Genomic DNA, 24556 nt, shown 5'->3' with positions numbered 1-24556 from the left:
ATTGGCCAGACAAATATGGATCATTGAATCAATCTGAGCGCAGCCTTGGATGCTATCTCCTCAATTGTGTGGAGTTTTTTTTCTTCTCCGAGATCTCCCATATCCTCCCAAACGGAGCCAAATTATGACCACAATTGGTTAAGTAACGGTGCAGCCCTGCAATTTATTGTTCACGCCCCATTGCTGGAGGAAGAGTCCCTCATGAGAGGGAGCTTTAGAGAGCCCCGCTAGAGAGTATTTGGCCTACTGTTCCATTCTGGGCAGAAATTCTGGAAGAGGTGAGAGCACCCACACTTTACACCACCACACGCAGACCTGCCGATCAACTTAACTGTGCCCTTAGGTTTTTTCGGTAAAGTCACGTAGGTAAAAAATTAAAATCAATAAAAGTGAAATAAAAATAAAATAAAAATCACGACGTTTCGGAGGCAACACAAGCTCGAACCTCACAAAAATAATATTCAGGGCCTACCTTGGCTCCTCCCACCCTCAACCAGTATATATAAAAATACGGTTTTCTTGGAATTTCTCTCACTTGATACAGCTATCGTGCTGTGACTGTTCCACCTGAAGACGGACGCTTGTGTTGCCTCCGAAACGTCGTGATTTTTATTTTATTTTTATTTTACTTTTATTAATTTAAAATTTTTACCTACGTGACTTTACCGAAAAAAACCTAAGAATATGAATCCTTGCAGTCACGAAAGCTTCAAATCTAGAATTAACTGTGCCCCATTTATACTGCTCGGTGAACAGAGGCGTGGCGGAATGTAATGAACCTGCCCGTTGTTTTTGAAGGCCACGCTGGGAGATGTGAATCGAACCAGTGATCTCTGAATAGCAAGTTCAGCATGCTAACCGTTATACCGCTGCAGTGTCCGGTAATAATAATTTAAATTCATAAAGCGCTTATAAACAATCGTTGTCAGGGAGCTATGCATGGAAAGGCGGAACATAGCTGACAACAACCAAGTAAAGAAGTATGTTTGAAAATAACTAAAGAGAGAAAACGATTGATTAGAAGCTTTCGTGACTGCAGGAATCCATACTCTTTGGTTCACAAAATAGATCACGACGTTTCGATAGCAACACAAGCCATCGTCTTCAGGTGAAAATCGCGATAGCCGCGATGTCTACTGCGAGCAGCACGATGTCTGCTGCCTTGTGAAGAGAAGCTGTTACCAGCAAGAGTTTATACGAGTTATTTAGTTTTATTTCTACCTACGTGACTTTACCGAAAGAACCATAGGGCATAGAGAAAACGATTTCAAACAGATACGTTTTCAGTTGAGATCTGAAGATTTGTAAAGTGTCCAGAAGTCGTGACCTCCAAGGGGCAAGGAGTTTAGGTGCCGCAACTGCAAAGGCACCGTCACTCCCCCCCCACCCCCCCCCATCAAGTGTGAAGCCAAGAGACCGTGGGACAGTGAGCAATGCACAACCTGAAGCTCTTAATGATCTTGATGGAACATATGGCTAAAGGAGGTCTTGAATGTAGAGAGGAGCAAGTCCATTTCACAGGAATCCTCCTGAAAACAAGCATTGATCAGCACTCGGCGAGGTTCTCCGTGGCGAGACGACAAGCACGAGTCCCGGAGCGGAGGAGGAGGAGGGCGAGAAAGCACTCACTGCACCCACAATAAAGGTTTTGGTTGGGTTAGATCGCGTCAAAATAAAATGTGTCGTGCAACCCGCCACCACCCGACGCAGCCAATTAGTAAGGTTTGTTATGTAAGAAGAAACGTGCCAATTAGTTACTCCTTCAGCACACAGCGTTTACAATTCGAGTACAACATTTACAATTGTGGGCTTACTCTCCAACACACCGGTGTGCTGAACTAGCAACTAATTGGCACGTTTTGCTCACGTGAGAAACCTTACTAATTGGCTGCGTTGGGTGGTGGCGGGTTTAACGACACATTTATATTTATGCGTCTAATATTGGTTGCAAAAGCCTACTACGTGGGGCGAGATATTAACTTCCTCGCCTGGTATACAGGAGGTCATAGGTTCGATCCCGACCCTGACGCCTGTATATTTGCAGTTTGCACGTTCTCCCCGTGGTCGCGTGGATTTTTTTCTGGGTCCTCCTGTTTTTCCTCCCACATTTTGAAACATGCCTTTAGAGTTATTTGGCTGCTATAAATTCCCACGGGATAAGCCACTTATGAGAGAAAAAAAAGCTGCACATAACTCAGTAGGCTTTACCTGGCTACATAACAACAAACTGTTTAAATTTCGATTTAAAGCTTTCGTGACTGCAGGGATTCATCTTCTTGGTTCTTTCGATAAAGTCACGTAAAAGGAAAATAATAAAATAATAAAAATAAAACATTATAAAATATTTTTTAAACATAATAAATATTTTATTATTGTTATTTTTATTATTTTTTTATTTTCCATTCTACGTGACTTTACCGAAAGAACCAAGAAGAACAAACTGTTTAGTTTAGTGTCGCTAAACTCACCGCATGGGCGACCGGACGGGGCTGGCTCCACGGCTGCTGCCGTTGAAGTGCTCCATGGAGCCGTTGAGCTCGTCCTGCACGGCGTTGAGCATGGCTACGGCGGCCGGGTTAGCGAGGCCGGGCGCCAGGAACGACAGGCTGCTCTCTGCGAGGGCCGCCTGCCAAGCACATGCGCACACACGAGCCCACGCACACGCGCACAGAGATTAAGGTTTGCCGCCCAGGGTTCGCGGCTGCCATTGGAACCTGGCGGGATCACAGCCCAGCGCGTCCGCCAAATACTACTCCAGTGAGCATTCTGCACGTCCGATTAGCGCGGTTGGCTACGTACGGTGCAAAAGAAGTTCAACATACCTACGTACACTCGAGTACGGTATCCTATAAAGAAAGATCCTCCCTCTCCACCACTCCTAGCGTAGCTTTTAACAGACGGTTGGGGCAAGTGCTGTTGGAAAAGGCCTATTAAGGCTAACGCAGCGCATTAAGGGGGTGATTCTGCCAGCACCACGCCCGGCCACTTCTGTGTCCCAAGTGTTGATGACAACTTACACCACCAGGTCGTCATTTATGGTCGATTCATATTCAACGTTTTTGTGTTTAGATCGCGTTATTTATAAATGTGTCGTAACCCTCCACCACCCGACACGGCCAATCAGCAAAAAAGTGTCACGTTGACAAAAGACAAAGAGTTCACTGCTTTAGCCCACCGGTGTGTTGAAGCGTGAAACCACAACATTTACAATTTGAGTAGCACGACGTTTCGCTGGTAATTGCATCCAACATCATCGGGCAATTCGCCAGCCTACGTGTTAAACTGATTTATGGTCGAGTTGACCTAGGCGAGGCCCAGAACCAGTTCTGACGTGACTTGACACTGTTGCTAGCCATGGCTGGGAATCGAACCTGGTTAGCTGGGTTTGTATGGCAGGTGGGTAGGCTGCTACACCATCACTTCTCCATACAAACACCATACGCGTTGGATTTACACCCTGAACGGTGTGCCCACACGTATTCGTGGGCAAAAATGTATTCGATCAGAGCGTAACGATGCATCGATGAAACGACTGGTATTACTTTTTATATTGGCACATGTTGTATGCTGCGATGGGGTCTATGGGACCCCTGCAGTCACGAGCGGGTCGCTAAGTTCACCGGCATCAAAAAAATCTAGAAGAATTGAGTTATAAATCGAATCAGCACCCTGAATTGTGACATTCCATCGAATCGTAATGTGGATGGGGGCGATTGGCGGGTGGTTGTTCTGCAACACAAACTCACTCGCTGCAGACACACGCCTGGCACACAGAAGCTCGTGTAAGAAAACACGGAAAAATATTCACACTCCGATATGAACGTGCAAACACACGTGGCACCACACGTGCACAAACACACAGAGGTTGAACCGTTAAAGCAGCATGTGCCCGCCTATCCTTGATTCACAAACATGCAGTTTTAATAATTTACAGGCACGTGAGTAAGTACAAGTCCACATTTTACCGCCCTCCACAAATTTTTTTTTAAATACCAAACTAAATATTGACAAACCTCCCCGACTCGAAATGACGGTACGAAAATCGGAGGAAATAATTCAGCTCGGCAGCCAGGCTAGCTCTGCAGCGCCTCGTTCTCTTCACGTGAACTTTCCAGGCGCTTCACAGGAAAAGCCTGTCCGGTCCCCCTTGCATGCAAGGGGGACCGGATAGTGAGCAAAGTCGTACAAGGGGGGAAATTCTCCACGCACAGCGTGAGCCGAGCCAAGGAGCTGGAACAACGTTACAGGCCGCCGGCGCCGAGCGAATGCCGGTGGACGACCTGGCCGGCGATTCCAAGGGGACATTTCTTGTGTTACACCTCGTCCCAACGTTCTTTTTCCCGAAACTGACCACGGCGAAGTTGGCACTTGCACTGCTCCAAGTGAGCACGGGGGGAGAGAGGCACGGGGCTAGTGACGTGAGCTCCCCCAACAGCCGCCTAACGAAACAGCCTGTTTCCGGCCGAAGACAGTAGAAATGCGCAAAGGCGTCCAATTAAATGGTAACGTAACGTGTCACCCCGCCCTCTCCGAAATGGTAATGATGGAACAGTGAGCGGGGACTCGTGCCCTTTTCAAACCACGCCGCTGCCGCCACTACGACATATAAATACAGCGCCGGCACACTGTGCATACGCACATCCGCACGCGCAAGTACACGCATGGCACACGTGCGCGTGCAGAGAGTGGCACGTACGTATATACATGCATGCGTATTTTAACGGCATTCCGAAGCTGGACAACCCCCCAAAAATTTGTTGTAAATATATGCGGGGGCACGCGTGTGCGTGTGTGCGTGCGTAAACGCGCGTGTGCGTGCGTGCGTACGTACGCGCGCTCGCACGCGGCTTGATTGCCGTGCAGCGTTTGAGAAAGCCTGACGCGGCGTGACCATTAGAGCAATGAGAGCAGAAAACAGGCGAATGTTAACAAGGCCGAACGGACACGCCGGCCTGCCAGGGCTCCTCCTCCGCGCGTCTCGTCGCTCTGCCGATGTAAACAAAAAATGCTTTCACAGCGCCTGTCAGCTCCGATTAGGGCCATCAAGCCGGGCCTGCCAGTCCGCCGTGGTTCTACGCGGACACATTTTGCGGTCCGCGGTGGCGGTGGGTGATGGGCCGGATGGGCAGCGGGGGGCGGAGGAGGGGGATGTCGACGTTCGCGCTCTTGCACGATGATGGGGGGAAGAGCCGCAGACGGACGCACTCACGCACTTTTCCCCCCGTGCGCCCACCCCGCCGCCGCCGCCGCCGGGGGCTCGCGTGGCCACGGTTGCAGGCGGCCACGCCCGTGAGTGCGGCGGAGAAGACACACGTCGTCGGCAACGTCGGCAATAAACACACCGGGCGCACACAATTAAGACGCCCGCAAGGACGGGCGCGTGGCGCGCGGGAGACGCGCAGGAATTAAAATATTCCCAGTCCTACTTTGTCTACGAAACTTCAACTCGGCTTAATAGCTTAAAGTGACGTGAATTACATCGATATTAAAATGCCCCTTTCCATCTATCTGCTGAAGATGCACAATGGCAAGCGAAATTGAATTAAAGTTATAAAACACTAAAGCGTTCATTCAGCTCTTACGCTGATTTAAATAAGAGCCGTTCCGTATATTTTTCTGCAAAGGTCACGCAGACGGCAAAGAGCCAATTAATCAATTAAAGCGGCGACTAAAATGCTACCTCGTGAAAATATCTACGTGAAATCATTCCTGAACTATGATAAATTAAAACACTGGCAACACTTCCCGGGCTATCATTCAAGTTATGCAAAAACAAATCTTGATAATCTCTGTGGTTAAAGAAAGTGGACTTCGTGAGGAAATCAACAGTGGTTATCCTAACGGAGAGACTCGTCCCTGCCATAGGAATGTGTAATTTCCACCACTGGCTGCGCTCATTTGAGCAGAAAGATCACTTTGACGACTTTTCACCCTCTTCCACCACACCGTCCTGTATGGGCGGCACCGGCTTAAAGAAGGGAAGTTGCGATATTTTATTAAAACGGCGGCGTCATTTAGTCTGAAATGTACACTTTTATCCTGGGCGCAAAAAAAAAGACAAAAAAAAGAGGCAGGCGAGGGACGAATCAGGCAAATGCGCTCCAGCCTAAGTGCTCGCGTGACGCACATGATTTGCCTAATTCAGACAAATGGGCGGCGAATGCATTTATGTGCGGGACCTGCAGAGCTGGCGCAAAGCAAAAAAACACAACCGCGCGGTCCACTGCGGCTTTCCCGCTGAGGCAAGCAGTCGCTGTTTAGTGTGTTCAAACGCTTTAGGGGAGAGAGGGAGAAAGAAAGAAAAAAATGTCAGGACGAATTCGGCCGGGAAGATGCTTTGTGTCAGAGGAGGGAGAGCTTTCCCTCTCCTTTATCTAAAATAAAATATAAAATAACATCGCTCGACCGTCGTGTTCTGGCTATGTCACCTGTCCTTTGCCCGACGACATCTCAAGAGAGTGATTTTCATAACCTTTCATTGAGTGCCGGCTAGAGGCTTGGACACACACGCCGTGGCACCTGTCCGCGGGAGCCGCGTTCCTCCCAAGGTGCGGCCCAGCCTCGCTCGGTCGCACCGTCGCATTTGTCTCACAACTTTGATGCGCCGTTTTCCCCTCCCTGTGTCTTCATTGCTACAAAAGCTCTTGTTACTAATGTCGGTGCTCTTGCGCTGACTAGCAAAAAATATATATATATACGTGTTATTTTGTGCACGATCAAATCTACAATTACCCAAAAAAAATAACGTACGTATTCTTTGCGTTTCCGGTGTGGTGTGTAAAATAATCAGCAGCGGGGAGACAAAGGCGGCCGGGCAGTGGTACTGGTAGCAACCACCCCCTCCCCGTGCACCGTGTCGCACTTTCGCAGTGTGTTCGCTCGCAGCATGTGCTCCAAAAGCCCTTGCGGGCTCCACGGCAGATCTTTGCCTTCGCCTCAGTCTCTGACCATGGGCGACCTTGACTGAGTTTGGAAAAATAACGACTCGACTGGCGCGTAAACATATAAATGGATAATGGTTGACAGCGAGCCTGTTTAGACTCACGTTTGCATAGGACATAAATATTCCATTTGTCCGTGTCGGTGCGACCTGCGCCCTAGCGATGGCTACCGGTGCCCTCCCTGCCTCCCGCCGCTGAGATCACACTCTGCTCTGTCACCGTCTTCTCTCCCTCCCGACGACACGGTGTTCTCGAACGCAAGCGGGAGAGAGAGAGAGCTACGATGACTTCACTCACTAACACGGGCGGGGGGGCACGGTGTTAAAACAAAACGAAAAATACCCCGACGAAACGAGAAAACTTGCCGACAATAATCACCCCGGACTATTACGTATATACATACGTAAAATAATAATAAGAAATGCGAATTATCATCGGCGTGCATATTGTGAATGGGCAGCTTTATTTAATATATTGATTCGGGGGAAAATTTAGTGAGCAAATCCTGCCGGCTGTTTCAAGGCATCTCCGTGCGTGGAGGGTTTTGCGGCGACATTAAAAATGCAAACGTGAAAAAAGGGTTAAACTTTGAAGCAATTTCTGGCCTGCGGTGCTGTCACAAGGCCAAGCGCGAGACACCAAATCACTCCTGACAGTGGTAATTAATATTAATGAGGTAGAGGAGGAGCTCTCTTTTATGAACCTGGCGGAATATGCGCGTGGCCAATGTGCACGTGCTTACGCATGTACGCGCGTACGTGCGTACCCGTCACATTCTCAACGATCGGCTTCGCGCCCTAAATCGACTGCCAAACGCGCCTGAGAAGGTGCGCGGGAAATCTCGCCGCTTCGGTAGCGTCGGCACGGGGCGGCGCCACCGAAAGTCGTTGGTCTCGTCGCGCGAAGCAACGACCCGCGCGCCCTCACGACCACATCGCCTCTGGTGGACTACCGTGCCGGTCGTCTTTTGAAGCGTGCTGGAACCGATTTGCTGCGGTGCTCGCGTGCGTGCATGCGTGTGTGCGGGGCAATGGGTTAACTTACCTGTAAACTGGCATTCAATGCGGCGCCAAAGCCAAGGCCAGCCTGCATGCTCTTCATCAGCGATGGACTTCTGCGGTGTGAAATTAGGCCGGGATGCGGTGGGGATGGGGGAGGGGGGCAGGGGAAGGGGTGGGGAGGGCGATATGGCAAGCATCAGAAAGACAGTTGTCATTGGCCCCATTAATGAGACTTGACAGAATAGGGAAGAGCGTAGACAAAGCTTACCACACATTAACCCCCGACGAAATATAAATATTAAAATCTGTCCAAGCAGAGCTGCCGCGCCTCTCTCTTAAGAGTTCGCAACTGCCTCTAAAAGCGGTGATAAATTTTCGGTGGGTGAAGCAATAGAAGTGAGCTTCAATTATGGAGGGGGGGGAGAGCGGCTGAGTGATGTGCTAATACCACCATTTTTGGACATAAAATGAGCTGCCTTGTAGCAAAAAAGAGATTTTTTGCAGATAAAGGCACATTTCCTTGACTGATCAAGCCCGAGGGGCACCCACAAATTACATGGGGGTGCTCGTGTACGCACGTACGCGTGCCGTTTAACAGTAGGACAACAAATGATAACGTGCCGGCAAGTGATGGAGGCCTGGACACTCGCCACTGCCGGCGAGGACCGTGGCATCGAGAGGCGAGATGGGGCATCTCGAGGAAAGCAAGTGGCCAACTCACTTCCTCCCCAGGGTCAGGGCTAAAACACGAAGGGCGCGCCGCTCCCTTGCGGGCATTGCCCCGCCTCGTCAGCTCACGTCTAACAACAAACTTGGAACGTGCATTTGAAAAAGACATTTTCCCATCCATATTAATAAAAACATCGGCGAGGAGTGGCGTTGCTGCCGAACAGGGTGGAAATGTGCACGAGTAGAATGAAGCGAGGCCACGGTGCAGATGGAGCGGAGCATGCGTGCGCGCGTGCGGACAAGCGAGCGAGGCAAGCGAGCAAGCGAGCTGAGCGAGGGTGCATGAAGCGAGGGGGGGGGGGTGCCTGCCACGCCGGTGGGCCGGCGCGGCGGCCGCCGACGCCCGCAGCCGCCTCGCTGCCTTACTGGAGCGTGAACCCTGCGAGGGACACGTCGGAGGCCAGCTGGCCGAGCTTGCGTGGTCGGCCGGGCTGGCAGTGGCGCGCCCGCTGGAACTCGGACTCGTCCACGGTCCAGAACGAGCCGTACTGGTCCTCCACGCGCACAAAGCACTTGTGCACCGACAGGTTCGTGCGCACCGCGCCCTTCGCGGCAGGGTCGTCCGCGTCGGGGTCAGGCGGGGCAGCGGGGGGTAGCAGTGGGCAGAAGCGAGCGGCCATTGGCGGAAGCAATGGGGTTGGGTGGAAAGCGGCGGTCGGGCGGAATTTTGAGGGTGCCGTGTCGCGGAGTTTCGGATCGGGGAGCGGCAAGGCGGCCGGCAAATGGCGGGGTTTATTGAGCGGCGCATGCAGAAAACAAAAACACACAGAGCAAAAATAAAAATTAATTACATGAGGAAAAAAAACCACAAAGAACATATGACATGTCGAGCATGTAGTTTCCCAAGCTTGTCACACCTGGGAAAATGTGTACAGGAGAATACTTTGAAATTTCAAAGAGCATTATAAAAAAATTATAAAGCACTGAAGCGGTAGCAATCTAAATTCAGCCATTATCGGAGGTTACCATTGCAAATGTATTCCATTACAACAAATTGTGCGTTGTGTTTTGACAAGCATGGCACATGCGGATGAAAAAAAAAACGCGCGTATGCGCACACAAATAAGCAGTTGGGGCAGAGCACAAAGACAGAATAGTCCCTTGTCAAACCTGCCGGGACGTCACCCGATCAACATAAATGCCCCGCTGGATGGCAGAGTTCACCGCCGTTTCATGAAACGTTATCATGATCCAGCATGGACTGTAGTTGTTTTGACAGGGCAATGTCTTATCTGGTTTGATAAGGTGCTGGGCCCTCTCCCGAGCAGAAGCAAAAGCGCGCCTGACTTGAAAGTGGCAGTCGCGTCGCCGGCCAGCACAGGCAGCAAGCAAAGCGCAGCGGGGTGACGGGAGGGGAGGGGGGGTTGCAAGATCCTGCCCAGCTCCTGCGTCTCAAACAATCGGGGGAACCGTTCCCGAAGCAGGAGGGGCATTCTGATCGAGCCAGCGGCGGCTCCTGGCTCCAGGGTGAGAAGGCAACTGCCGGGTTCCACCTCGGGGTTTTTCCAGTCGCAGCTTAAAGGCATCGCGATGATGACGATGGTGATGGCGACGAGTGGATAGACGAAGACGATGATCGCCAAGTGGGACTTGACAAGTCTTTGGAAAATTATGTCATTTTGGTGATCGCCGGACACGTCGCCGAGTTAGAATTTAAATTATTCTTTCAATGACTCAACGTATGGTGGTTTTAGGAACGCTCCAAATATTCACGGCACATTAATACTCTACATTTATAGCAATACTAATATTATGATGATGATGATGATAATAATACTACGACGATGATAATCGTGATCATGTAATGAATGATGAAAGTGATCATGTAATGAACGATGATGATGATGGGCCCCCTTCCAGCAGACGGGTTTCTCCTGGGAAGCTGCATAAAAAATTTCCCGACGTTGGTGAAGCCACAACAATCACCGGCGTTCCAATTACTCGGCGAATCCAAGCGCGGTCATTTATCAACGGGGATCTGGAAAAACCCGGAGCGGAGTCTTTAGCTTCCTCAGCCTAAACCCACGAGGGCGCTTACCGAGGACACGGGAGCGTAACGGCGCGGGACAAGCTGTTGTGGCTGCGGCAGGCGGACATGCAAAAGCTGACTCGGCTCGCTACACCGAACACGGAAAGCAAGCGGCAGAGGTGCGCGTTGGTGGATGCTGGCGCATGCGTGCCGACGCGTCGGGGAGTTCATCCGCTCCACTCGACGCGGTTCCACGGGATTAGTGTCTCCCGTTTCTTTTCGTCGCAGGTTTTTTGGAGCAGCCCAACGTACCCAGTGATTTTCTGCGGCCTTCGCTTTTGGAACTCTAGCTCGTCCACCGTCCAGACGGCTCCTTTTACGTTCTCGACGCGAACGAAACACTTGTGCAGGCTGAGATTGTGCCTCACAGCGTTCTTCATTACGAGCAGCGTTCGGGAGAGGGGAGGTGAAAGGGGTGGGGGGGGGCATCAGTGCAGCGCAAGGGGGAGAAAAGAGAGAGTAAAAAAACTACAAACAAGAAACACGACTGCGGGTTGTGCGGCACAGCTCTCCGACGTGTTTTCGAGGGGACTGCAGTGCGCGCCTTCATCGGCACGACCGTTTAAAGATTTTTCCAAGGATTCCGATTTCTGCAAACCTCACCCAGGACGTGCCAAAGGAAGTGCGTTCCAACCCGGAAACACGCCGGTAGAGCTAGGACGCGAGCAACGAGGCAAACTTTCGTGAAGCTCAACTCAAACGCCTCCTTACGCTCCAATCTCAGGTCACACAAATGTCAATCACCACTGCGAGTAAAACACAAGCTGCCTCTGCCGCGCAGCTACGAGTGCAACAATGACCCAAAAGTGCACTGCCTCTGTAGTAAGTCTCTTTTTAATAACGCGAGCTATTTATCTGCGTGCGCCTTTCATGCAACACTTTGTAATGCATCTCGAACCACGCGCGTTCTACCCAATCTGCAAAGTCATGTGACCCCCCCCCCACCCCGCTGTGCCATCACCGAGCCCACGCCGCAAATGAAACGCTGCATCTCGGCCGTGTGTATTCCAAAAAAGATATAACTTTAAATAAAAACGAAAAGCTGTATATAAACGACGGAACCATTACACGTGTTCAGCGCTTGTAATTGACGCTCCTTAGATGATGTTCACGAGACCCGTCAATGGAGGGTTGTTTCCGCATAAATCAGACACAAAGAGGCGTGGAACTGTGGCAGCGTGTGCCATGTTGTCTAAAGCGTCACAATTACGGTTGTACCAATTCCACACACGCCATGTCCACCGTCGCTTTCGGATGTCTCTCGCGCAGCGCCGGGATATAATTTATTTTTCTTTTCTTCTTTACTTTCAGGCCCTTTCTACCATAGGCCCGGTCGCGGTTAGCTCATTTTGCCTTGAGTGAGGAGGAAGACAGGGCTAGGGATCTTGGTCATCCATTATCCCCCGCATGCCTGTCGGGTCCACGCCTGTCCTCCTGGCTACAGAGAAATCTCCGAACGCAAGTGGCCAATATCTGCTGTCTCTCGCAGTTCCCTTGCCATGACCTTCAACCGACAAATTTACATGAGACCTTTCTGTCTCATTCTCTCGGCACAATTTCCATATTATAATTACATTTTATGTCCGATGAGTCATCGGAAGCAAGAAGGCAAATCGCGCATCCCCCGTTCCACCCCTGCTTCACGCACTTCTTAAGAGCAGAATAAGTTTTATTATTATTATTATTGCTATTACGGTATGTAAATGGTATGTTTGGTCTGTGTACAATGCGTTTCACGATTACAAATATGTTATCTAATTTTCCGTCAGTGGCGTGCACAGCTGTTAACGACGCTATAATAACCACAAGGGGTGCACTTCATTGAGGGGGCAGTCCTTTGGGGAGGCGATTTGAAATCACAAGGACTTCCCTATTAACATATCGTATCTCTTGCGATCCTGTGTTTGCGGCACCTTAAGAAAAACATCTTGGTTTATACGTATCACGTAACAAAACGAATACACGGTCGATTTGATTTTATACAGCCCTTTGTGTTAAGCCACTCTTGGATGGGCCTTCCCTCCCAAGCTATTTCGGTCGCGTAGGTTGCTTGATCATACTTCACCGTGCTGGACGTTACAGATTGATGCCAGCACCAGTTCAGATCATTGCTTGCCACCGATCGAAATCACCACGGTGACTTCGTCACCAGCCACCGTGATCTACCCACTGCTGGATGAGTGCTGCTCCAAGCTGTTGCCGTGCTCCCCCCCCCCCCCACCCCCAACATCAACCCCCCATTTAGAATATGAAGAAAAGGCGTGGGTACAAATCTAGTAGCATTTTCACTTTGTAATGGCTTTATTGCTGCGCTGTCTTGCGCCGTATATATCCTTCCAGTTGTCATTATACGTTCTTCTTACCGCTCTGCCTCCCAAGAGCATTCCAGACGTGAACGTAATCCCTTGTTTTCCCCTTTTCCCATTGTGTTTGCTTGTTCACCCGTCAATTCACATCTCGTGCCACCGTCCCCAGCCACTCGCGAGTCTCTTGTCGACTGCAGGCATGAGCTGCCCGTGCAACGGTAAATGCCAGACATGTTTTCGTATGTTTATTGTCACTGCTTGTAAATGTCTCGAGGTGTTTGTCTCTGTCCCTGTCAGCGGCGTGTCAGCCGGCGTAAGCTCTTTCCCCGTCAGGTTGTCACTAAAGTTTGAATAATGCGCATACCGCACCGCACGCTGATTTAGCGTCATTGCGCCGGCAGACGTACGCGCAAACCGTAAACAGCACGCGGTGTCCCTGCTATGCATTCTCACAGTGCCTGCCATTATCTTCAGTAGCCCAGATATATCCACTGCTGGATGAATGCCTCTTGAAGCTGTTGCCTGTAACACAGTCTCACGGTGACGTTAATTCTAGATTTGAAGCTTTCGTGACTGCAAGGATTCATACTCTTAGGTTTTTTCGGTAAAGTCACGTAGGTAAAAAATAATAAAAATAAAATAATAATAAATGAAAATAAATTAATTAAATCACGACGTCTCGAAGGCAACACAAGCCTCCTCACGGTGACGTGTTCATCATCCTCATCATCAGCCATGATATATCCACTTCTGGATGAATGCCTCTTGAAGGTGTTGCCATGTTCCCGTTGTACATTCTCACAGTGCCTGCGTCATCGTCATCATCATCAGGAGCAGCACCAGCCACCATCTATCTACTGCTGAATGACAGTCTACTAAGCTCTCGCCATCCCTCACTCGATTGATCTTTGATTTAACATCGATTTGTCCCGACAGTTTGGATTTCTCATGCGGCACCGTTGTTTTTGTTCTGATTTTCCACGTCTTCATCGCTTGCCGTTATTTTGTTTTATTTCGTTTGTTTTGCTGTTGTCATTTTGGTGACCTGTGCGACATTCGTGCAAAACTAGACTCGTTCTGGTCTCTTAAAAAGGTCTCAGCAGGTTCAATAATGTCAACTAGGAACTTGAACCTTCTCACAATGGAACAATCCATCTATCCGGTTGCACGTCAGTTGATCTCATTGCTCCCACCCATGTGTGTGTGTGTGTGCGTGCGCGAGAACAAACACACAACCTTATGCATTGAAATGAAATAATTGCATGTGTGCACATGCGCGCGCACACACTCACAAACACAAAGATCCCCCGTATAGCCTTAACAGACTGTTTGGCAAACGCTGTTAGCGAGCGCCAATGAAGGCCGACCAGCACACGAAGGGAGTGAGTGGCCAGCACCACGCCCGACCGCCTTTGTCTCCCCAGGGGCGATGTTAACATATCACACCAGGTAATAATCTGAGACTAAGGCGACCTAGGGGAGACCCAGGACCGGTTGAAATAATCGTCACTGGTGTTGGCCGTGAACAGGTATCGAACTCGGGCCATCGGGTTTGTAGCACAGCACGCAAACTGCTGCACTACTGCTCCCTACAAAGACAAAGATCCCCCATATAGCCTTAACAGACTGTAGGGGCAAGTGCTGTTAGCGAGCACCTATAAAGGCCGGCACGGCACACGAGGGGGTGGGTGGCCAACACCATGCCCGGCCGCCTTTGTCTCCCCTAATGGCGATGTTTACACATCGCACCAGGTACTCATTTAAGACTGAGTCGACCTAGGGGAGGCCCAGGACCGGTTCAGATAATCGTCACTGGTGTTGGCCGTGAGCGGGAATCGAACCCGGGTCGCCAGGTTCGTAGCGCAGCGCGCTAACCGCTGCACTACTGCTCCCCACACACGCACGCACAGGCACGCACACACGTGGGTCACACACACGCACACATTACAAAGTCCCAAGCCACTGAAGGCAATGCATAACTTGCAACTATTTTAATACATTTGTTTGCTTTCAATGTGCGTGACTCAATTTTCTGAAATATGTCTATTAGGGTCTCTCTCTATATATAGCAAATAAGTGAGAAAAATTACATTTGTTTAATCTCATTGACAGTTGCTTTTTTTCCCCCCATGGCCCAAGAGGCATAGTTCACTGTGACTGACTATAAAGGAGGTTTTTTTTTTAAAGTCGTGATATTTTTAAATAAATAAATAACTGTCCAGTATAACCCCCTTTTTTATAAATAAGAAGAAAGTTTGGTTGAGTGAAGTTTAAATATTCAACAGCTTAAAATGAAAACATGTCATCATGCACAAGACAAGCTAACAGGAACTGAAAGGTAAAGAGGTTGGGCAAGGGGACTTGAGTGCACACAATCCGAAGCTGTGCCCTGCGCCACTGCAACACGCTATCTGTGAAACGCTCAAAGTAGGGGACTTGACATCTTTTGAAACTGATGTCGTTTTTTGTGATCGCCTGACACGTCATTGAGTTAGATTTTCAACTTTTCCTTCCATTACTCTGCGTTTGGGTGAGTTTAAAAAAAAAATTGAATTCCCTGTGCCCCAAATATTCATGGCACATTCAATATTTAAGCTTCTAACAATGACAATAATAATATGATCACGGTGATCATGGCAATGATGAGATGATGGCGGCGATGATGATGATGACGACAATTATGACTATCTCTACTACTATTGCCGGGTTGATGACGTTATTGTAAAAGCTTTATTTTTAAAAATGTATAACCCGCAACGCAGTGACCTGGATCCTGGAATGAACCTTGCAAGGACTGCTACACAACGGACTCACCTGAGACGAAGTCTCCTCTCACCCCCTCAATACACTGACTCTCGCTCGGTAAAGACGCAGCTCCGTTGCGAGCGACGATTCGTGCTACCGCTGGCGGACGGGCCTCCACGAGAAGGAGCCAGCCCTTGGCAGCCTCCTTCTTGAGGAGGGTACATGGGACCTACTCTCTTTCGCGCTGGCCAATGTTGTTGTAAAATATCAGAATCAGAATCTCTTATTTAGACTGGAGGAGGACCCCGAGACAGCTACGAGGCTCTGTTTCACAGGCGGCCACAGTATGGGCAGATCGGCAAAGTCGCAACAGCAAACGGTAAAACAATAAGACTGAGAGTATGAAAAATAGGTTTTACCCTTTCTGGCAATACAACTTTACACCACCACCACCGCCGCCACCACATGCCGGTACACTAACTGTGGTTTTAACTCTCGGGGTGGACACATGGAGGAGGAGGAGGCGGTGGAGGATAGGAGAATGAATAAACCTGCACCATTGTTTCAACTGTCGCGTCGCGAGATCGAGCCGGTGACCTCTGTCTGGACTGCGAGTGCCATGCGTTAACCGTGGCACTACGGCCGCCGTATCCCCCCCCGCGCCCCCCCGGATTGACTCCCCAAGGCAGGAGGCCCGCCGCTCGCCAGCTCCCTCCCACTCTGAGCCCACAGGGGAGAGGGGGGGAGCGGTGAGGAGACGAGGGGGCCGTTAGCCTCGTTAATATGCAATCGCCGAGGCAACCGCTAACGAACTGCAGACGATGAAAGGCTCTCGGTTCACCCTCCCTATATAATATTTTTTTTTTGCACCAGACGCCTCTTTGAGAGTTGGGATGGTTATTTCATTATTTTAGTAATACGGCCCAGTCGCATCAGAACGTCGGAGCACAAATCCCCCGCGGGCACGGCGCACTGACAGCTGCAATCCAATTGTTTTAAGCGGCTGGGTGGAGCACTGAGAGGAAAGAAGTGAGGGGAACCACCACCATCCCCTCCCCACTCACACACAATATAAATATATCCAGGCCGTGACATGCTGCGAGCGTGGTGTAACGGTGAGCACGCCGGCCTTGCAATCGAGAGGTCGCCCGATTCCATCTCCTGGCGCGGCAGTTCAAAACGACGGTGAAAGTTCGTTCACCAATCCCCCAACTCGCACCCACCGAATCTGTTCACTCAGCGGTTGACGCCTGTGAAAAAAGCGCTTCACAGCTCATCGGATTCTTCCAGTACAAATAGGATATTCTGATACGTGGGTGCACCAAAGTTCGTGTACCGGCTGGTCGCGTGTGACAGGATTATAGTGGGGCTACTCCCAACGCTTAGGAGACGTCCGGCCGGCGTGGAAGAGTAGGCCAAAACACCCCCTAGAGACGCTCTCTTAGACGTCGCCTCCATTTAATAGAGGCCCTTCCACTGGCAGTGTTGTGAGCAAGCAATTGCAGGGCCGCACCTTCACCAGTATTATCGCTCCCACTGACTGAACGCACGCTTGCTCTAACCACGTAGAAATGTTCCGATGATCAAAGCGAGCATGCATCTGCTGCCGATTCCATTTCCACCCCTGCTCCCTCCCTACGCCCCCCCCTCAATCTCTCATCTGTGGGAAAGATCTGACTAATGTTATCTTTAAGATGCATGTATAATATTTACAGCAGCGCCGGCTTCAACATCATAATTTCCACATTGGCGATGACTCAAATTTTGAGACTGCGAGGTGCCTTTCACGGGTGGTGGTGGGAAAAAAAACCTCCCATTCTAATCCCAGGTCTGCCGAAGCTGTATTTGAAATGCACACCACTTCAGTAGAGCAGAGCCTACATTACTGTCACACAGTGTGACATTAGAGGCAATCAGCGTGTTGAAGGCCCATCCTCCCGCTGAAAGTATAATATCCTACCTGGCAGACAAAAAAATTGAGTGCAACTTTATACGCATATATATACGTGTACGACTGCACCGCTATATGGGTCAATGGGAAACGAGAAAAATAAAACAATAGCTTCTGGGCGAGGAAGCAAAACATCACAATTTGTCCCTTCCTCGTTTGTCCGCGTGAAGGAAATTGTATTTTCGGATGATTGTGTTTATTTTATTGACGTTTAGAAAGAAAAAAGAAATCACTGAATGTGCACAAAAAATGTGAATCTCGCACACGCCACGGACAAAGAAACCACCACCTTCATTAACAAATGCTGCCCTTGCAGGCTGAAATAAAAAAAAAACGTGTCCAGCTCACGCATCATGCACGGTCCTTCATTACATCCACGGGTATTATAAGCTGTATACACTGCGCATGGGTGTGTGTACATATGGTGTACCCGTATGTACGCATGTGTGCGCGCGTGCGTTTGTCTATGTCTCCGTCCGTGTCGGTGTGCCGTTATGTTTTTATGTGTGCACGTGTAGGTACGTGCAGTCACCCTCCAACAACAACAACAACAACGGGGGGGGGGCAGAGGAGTAACGCACACAACAACGAGCGGAGCACCGGGCGGCTATATTGCAGCGAGCTGACGCAGTGGGGTGCACAGGTGGTGCATCTGCCAGTCATCTCAGTCAGTCAAACCATGGCACCTGAGTCTGTCCCATGACTTACTGCTAGTCAGCCATCAACACTGCACGTAGCCTCAGAGTGCACCTAGCCTGGCACGGGCTCGGCGGTGAGGTCACTGCCACTTAGTAGCAAACCGCAGCTGTTGTTATTGTTGTCTTTAAATGCCCGTAAAAGCGTTACCTTTTAACACAGGGTAAACAGTGTGCAGGTTCCCTCCAATAAATGTGTCAACAATGCAGGGAACACCTGAGTAATTGGGTCGCATTGATCCCTGGTTTTTTTTCCCTTTTGAAAAAGAAAAGTGCTGCAAATGAAAAATGGCATATTGTTTAAATTACAAGAAGGCATTTAGCGGAACATCAATGTGACTTTATACAAGTGCCGGGCAGTACATATGAAACGCATCCTGTTTTCACGGAGCATTTAATCGCCTAATTACCGAGTCTTATGTTTTTCTCTGTCTCAAGCCGCATTTCAAGTGATCAATCACACCCACAGGTGGTGGATCTGTCCAGTCATCTCAGTCGGTCAACTCATCACACCTGGGTCTGTCCCGTGGTCTCCTGCAAGCGAGCCTTTCACACTTACACGTAGCCTCAAATTGCACCTAGTCGAGCACAAGTGACGTGATGATGTCACCCTCCCCCCTCCCGAGTAGACAGTGGCGGCTGTTGTTGTACGACTGTTGTTGTTGACTGCTGCGTGTGTATTTCCATGCGTTTGTCTTTGTGTGTTATCTTTGTTTTTGTCTGTGTGCATACCTATGTGAATGCATGTTCGGATATGTGAGTGTGCGCGTTTGAGTATGTGTCTATGTCTGCGTGCGTGCGGGCATGTGTATGTGCGTGCGCACTCGTCCGTGTGTGCGTATATGTCTATGCATATCCGCATGTGTGTGCATGTCTATGCGTGTGTGCCGTGCTGACCTTCATAGGTACTCGCTGACAGCACATGCACCAACAGTCTTTAAAGGCTATACAGGAGATCTGTGTCTTTGTCTGTGTTTGTGTATGTCCACGTGCGTACCTTCATTTGCCTGCACTTGCGTGTCTATATGTGCGTGCTAATATGTGTAGGTGTGTGTGTGTGTGCACGTATCGGTGCGTACGTGCGTGCATTTATGTGGCGATTCAGGGGCTGCTGGGGCAAGCGCCCCACGGACAACTCACTCACGTACCTTCCACGTCGCAGCGTTGCGGCGGAAATACATGAACATCCGCGTGAACCAGTTGTAGATCTCGTTAAGCGTCAGCTGCCTGTCGGGAGACTCCAGAATGGCCTTCGCACAAACGGCAAATGAGGCAGACGCGTTTGGTCAGGGGCGCTATAGACGTCGCCGAACGCACCCGGGCAAAAAAAAAAAACACAGCCCGGCGATTATTCGCGAACCGTTTCAGTGCCGTGCCCACGGGGGGCCCTCACCTGCCGTATTAAGGCGGCGTAAGTGAACGGCGGCCTCACTTCGGCGTTCATGTAGAACTCGTAATTCTGAGCGAGGTCTGCCAGAGAGTGAGAGAAGGAGTGGGGGAGGGCGGCAGACGAGGCAAAGTGTAATGCAATCACTGTAAGTGTCCGACGCGAGATTGTTCTTTAGCCGCGTTTCCATTAACGACGCACGCGGTGCCGCGTTCGGTGGCGATGTAGCGTACGTGTCAAATGCAGCACACGCACAGAGAGACACGCGGGTGTCTGTCTGTGTGTGTCTTTGGAGCAACTGGGGAGACAAAGGCGGTCGGGCGTGGTGCTGGCCACCCACCCCCTCGTGTGCCGTGCCGGCCTTCATAGGTGCTACTCGCTAACAGCACTTGCCCCAAAAGTCTGTTAAGGCTACACGGGTGATCTTTGTCTTTGTGTGAAGGAGAGCACTCTTTCTCTGCTGCTGCTCCCATTGGTTAAGATTGCCACGCCCCGGCCATCCGTGCTACCAACTTCCTGCCCCTGTTCAAGTCCAAAAAGCTCAATATCTACCTCTTCTCCTCTGCCTATCACTGACTTTCTCCCATTTTATTGTTTCATTTTTATTATTTTATTAGTTCCCTTCTCCGTGACTTTACCGAAAGAACCAAGAATATGAATCCCTGCATTTACGAAAGCTTTAAATCGAAATTTCTCCCATTATTTATCAAATTATTCCGATTGCATCTCACTTAAAAACCGTGCAAACACCCCACACTCTTGTAATTGTGCTGCCCTTGTCCCTGCCCTTTGAGTAGTGTCTTAAGATACAGTCACAATTAGAAGCTATATAATAGCCAAGTATCATTATACTGTAAGGGTGGTCAAAATATTTAAATAATAAGGTATTGCTAAATAGTGTCACATATAAAAAATCATCCATTAAGTATCTATATCTAGGCCTTGGTATAAGATTATCTTGACATGCTGATCATCAATGTACGTATGTATGTTGAACTTCTTTTCGCACTGCACGTAGTCAACCTTACTAATCGGTTGGACAAGACACTAAACACAAAAGGAAGTTCTGAAGGAATGAGTTTTAAATTTAGAAATGAGTTTCCAATCTACGTTAAGAATGCATCCATGCATCTATACTCTTAATCGTGTTACTATTTTGTTGTTTTAACATATGTTTACCTGCTGCTCACGTATATGTAAGCATCACATAGGCACCTCCGATTAGCATGGTTGGCTACGTATGGTGTGAAATAAGTTCAACATACAAACATATATACCATAATTTATACTTTAGACAAGGGGAAGCAGTGGCACAGTGGTTAGCACACTACGCTATGGATCTGGCCTACTCGAGTATGATTCACAACCATGACTAAAATCAGTGGCGAGGGATGCTATGAACAAGTCCCGGGCCTGTCTTTCACCAATCAACACCGACCAGTGTGGTGAAGTATGGCAACAACAAGAAAGATGACACTATGTGGGGAGGCCTTCACCCAGAAGTCGATTGACAAATGGATGAAACATCTTCTCGTTATTATTATTGTATTTAGAATAACACGTTTGTCACTCATAAACACAAACACAACGTGGGTATGTATATATATATATATCATCTAAATGTGAGACTGCGTGTTGACATTGATGTATAAAGGAAGATGAATCCCCCTAGAGTGGAGCAGCATCTGGTCACAGAAACCACCAAATGAGAATCCGACGATTTTCCGCGTTTTCCAACTTTGGGCGATGATTCCCACACATGAGAGCCTCCTCTTGAAAACAACATCTCCGGGCACTTCACTAATAATATAATCTGTCAAGCTCACTTAGCGCAACGGGGGTTTACTAGCTGGATGATGACGGTGCTGAATCTCATAGTGGTGTGGCCAAGGCGAGATTTGAATCCGTGTCAGTCTGCACGGATTCGTAAACCACTCCAGTCATCTGGCCCACTCGCATGTTCATGTTTTATTTCAGGAAAATGGCCCGGGATGTAGCTAAGCTGATAAGAGAAACAGATTCATAAACGTGGGAGATCACAATTTTAAATCCCGGCCAATTCTATAAACTAAACAATTTTATGTTACCAGGTAAGGCCCACTGAGCGATACAGCTCTTTTTCAGAAGTGACCTGGCCACAACTGATATCTCAACGAACGTGGCTTATCATCTGGAAATATATATAGCAGCCAAATACTCTAAACGCATGTTTCTAAATGTGGAGGGATAAACCGGAGGACCTGGAGAAAAATCCACGCGACCATGGGGAGAACATGCAAACTCCAAATATACAGCAGGCGTCAGGATTGAGATTTAACCCACAATCTCCTGCACACCAGGTGAGGTAGTTAATAGCTCGTCACCGCGACACCCTAACTCTAACTCGACCCCTAATCCCGCCAGGCATTATAAATTAGGAACCACCTAGAAAGGCTGCACCAATTTCCTGGAAAGTCAAATGTGGTCTCCCTGTGCAGAAAAAAACCAATGGGCTCCAGATGAAAGTGGAATTTTCTCCACTAGCTCACGAGCGCCCACAGAGAACACCTTCAATGATACCTTGCACCTTACAGGAGCCAAAATGCACTGCATTAGGTGGCCTTTGCAGGGAAGATTTTAAACCGGTAATCTTTGACTTAAGACACGACACCCGACAGCACAACCGGAAATTAAAATTGTGGAAAGAGACAACAAAAACGCAACTAAAAACTGGTAATCGAGATGCAATCATTGGTTTCCTCTGCACAGCAATTTGAAAACTTTGCAGAAGAAGTTCTCTCAACCGCATCGTTGGGGGTCACATCAAGGGTCCAACGCTCACACGAGCGACCTCTACAACTCACGACGGGCAGCAGCATCAGCAGCAGCAGCACAGCAGCTGCGGCGGTGGCGGCGACGACGACTACGACGTACCGGCGCTGACCGGGATGCTGTACTTGTCGGAGTGGCGTCGCCGGATGGGGCCCATGCCGGCGTGCATGCTCGAGTGGTGGTGGTGGTGGTGTTGGTGGTGGTGGTGCGGCGGCGGCGGCGGAGGCAGCGGCCCCGGCGTGCGGTTAAGCATCGGCGGTAGCGGCGGCGGTAGCGGCGGCGGAGGGCCCGGGTTGGGGTGGGTGGCCACGCCGTGCATGACGCCCTGGGGCAGCGCGGCCAGCGGCGGCAGCGACGGCAGCGGCGGGAGCCCGCTGGGGGTGAGGGCGGTGGGCGCCGGCGTGGGCGTCGTCGGGGTGAGGGGCACGCTGTGGGAGCTCGTGGAGCCCGAGCAGCCCGACGACACTTCACAGGGGTTGGCGCAGCTCGCCACGCTCTTGGACAAAGTGATGGCCGACACGAGGTTCAGCTGCACGGGGCGGGCACAGAGGCAAGTGAGAGTGAGTGAGTGAGTGTGTGAGTGAGTGAGTGGTTGTGTGAATGAAGGAGCGTGTGATTGTATTAGTGAGTGAGCGGGCAAGTGGGTGGATTAGTCAGGTAGTCAGCGGGCAGGAGGGCGTGTGGGCGGTTTGGGCGGGCAGGCGGGCGGGCGGGCAGGAGGGCGTGTGAGCGAGTCACGGGGCCAGGGAGCATGAGAGGTTGAGTGCAGGTGGCTGCACGCGTAGCTGCAGTGAGAAGTGTTATTATTAAGGGAATAGCTGGTCGGGTGCGTGGTTGGGTGGGTGGATCGGCCACTTGATCGGAGAAGGGGTGAGCAAGTGCGCGAGCGCATGAGTGAGCCGGTGGGCGTGCGGGGTGAGTGGATGTGTGAGAGAGCGAGCGGGCGAGTGGGGACCACATTGAGAGAGGAAAAGAAAAACCTCCAGCGAGACAATTCATTGGAGAACACGAGAACACAAAGAAATAATAAAACTAAAGAGGCAGTGAATTTGTAGGGGGTCATATTAAAAACATTAATACTAAACAGATACAGAACAAGTAATTTAAAAGTGAAAATGGTGGTGGAAATACAATAAAACTGAAAAATAACAAAGCAGCGCATTAATAAACCGCATTGCATGTAAGCAAGACGAAACTGATAACACTTCGGATAAAAAAAAGGTATTATTAATGGGAACATTTTCTAAATCATTAATTTTTGATGGCACGGCAGAATGCGGCAGTGAACTGGCAATATTTACAGCTTCGCGTCGTTAGCAGACGGGATTTTTGCTTGTTTGGGATTTGCAGGATGCACGGTTAACTGCGGCTGCGGCCTTCAATTTCCATCTGCGAGCCTCCAATCAGCCGGAAAACAACACATCGACCCCGCCACCTCGGCCGATTAGTGCTGTCGGGTTTGGAGGGGGTGGTATGGAGGAGAGGGGGGAGAGGCCCTCCCTCCATAAATACAGCCCCCGCTATCGGAAAACAGGCCTAAATTGGAAAATTAGCCGGAGGGAACGTGAGTTTCCAATTAGAATAGGCGAGCGATGTGAAGACAAAAAAAACGCAAGAGAGGGAGAGAGACGGGGGAAAGCGGGGGGGGGGGGGGGGGGAGGTTGGATGATGAGAAAAATTGCAAACGTCAAATTAATGGCAACGGGACAGGTTAAGAGAGCAGCAGAGATGTCATGTTCATGAGTGGGCGTGTTTGCAGACTGATTATTCCCAATTGGATAGCAAGGCGATAGAGAAGGGGCGGCGGTGGTGGTGGTGGTGGTGGTAGATGGGGCAGGGCAGGTGGGGGGGGCTAACAAAAGTAAAAGCTTTTGCGGAGTGGGCCATAAAAAAACACTGTCACTGTAAGCCGATGTCATCCCCCTTCCCTCTAGCAATGAACTTCATCACCGGCCGCATCA

The 24556-nt window shown here is 49.9% G+C and overlaps 1 protein-coding gene across 7 annotated transcripts in view; it reads right to left on the bottom strand.

The window, feature by feature from the left end:
* LOC133349435 (forkhead box protein P1-like) overlaps nt 1–24556 on the bottom strand; it is a 267516-nt gene that overhangs the window by 15479 nt on the left and 227481 nt on the right. For all 7 annotated transcript variants that reach the window (XM_061562858.1, XM_061562865.1, XM_061562859.1 and 4 more), the window contains 6 exons: nt 22698–23124; nt 19791–19867; nt 19546–19647; nt 10953–11074; nt 7986–8055; nt 2469–2626 (listed from right to left, as the gene is read on the bottom strand). In XM_061562858.1, coding sequence (XP_061418842.1) covers nt 2469–2626; nt 7986–8055; nt 10953–11074; nt 19546–19647; nt 19791–19867; nt 22698–23124 — 956 coding nt within the window. The remainder of the gene's footprint in view (nt 1–2468; nt 2627–7985; nt 8056–10952; nt 11075–19545; nt 19648–19790; nt 19868–22697; nt 23125–24556) is intronic.

This window comes from Lethenteron reissneri, chromosome 30 (genome assembly GCF_015708825.2).
Source record: "Lethenteron reissneri isolate LAM-NWPU_2019-01 chromosome 30, ASM1570882v1, whole genome shotgun sequence".
Taxonomy (NCBI): domain Eukaryota; kingdom Metazoa; phylum Chordata; class Hyperoartia; order Petromyzontiformes; family Petromyzontidae; genus Lethenteron; species Lethenteron reissneri.
Note: the sequence above shows the minus strand (reverse complement) of the source record. Positions and strands in the feature narration are given on the sequence as shown.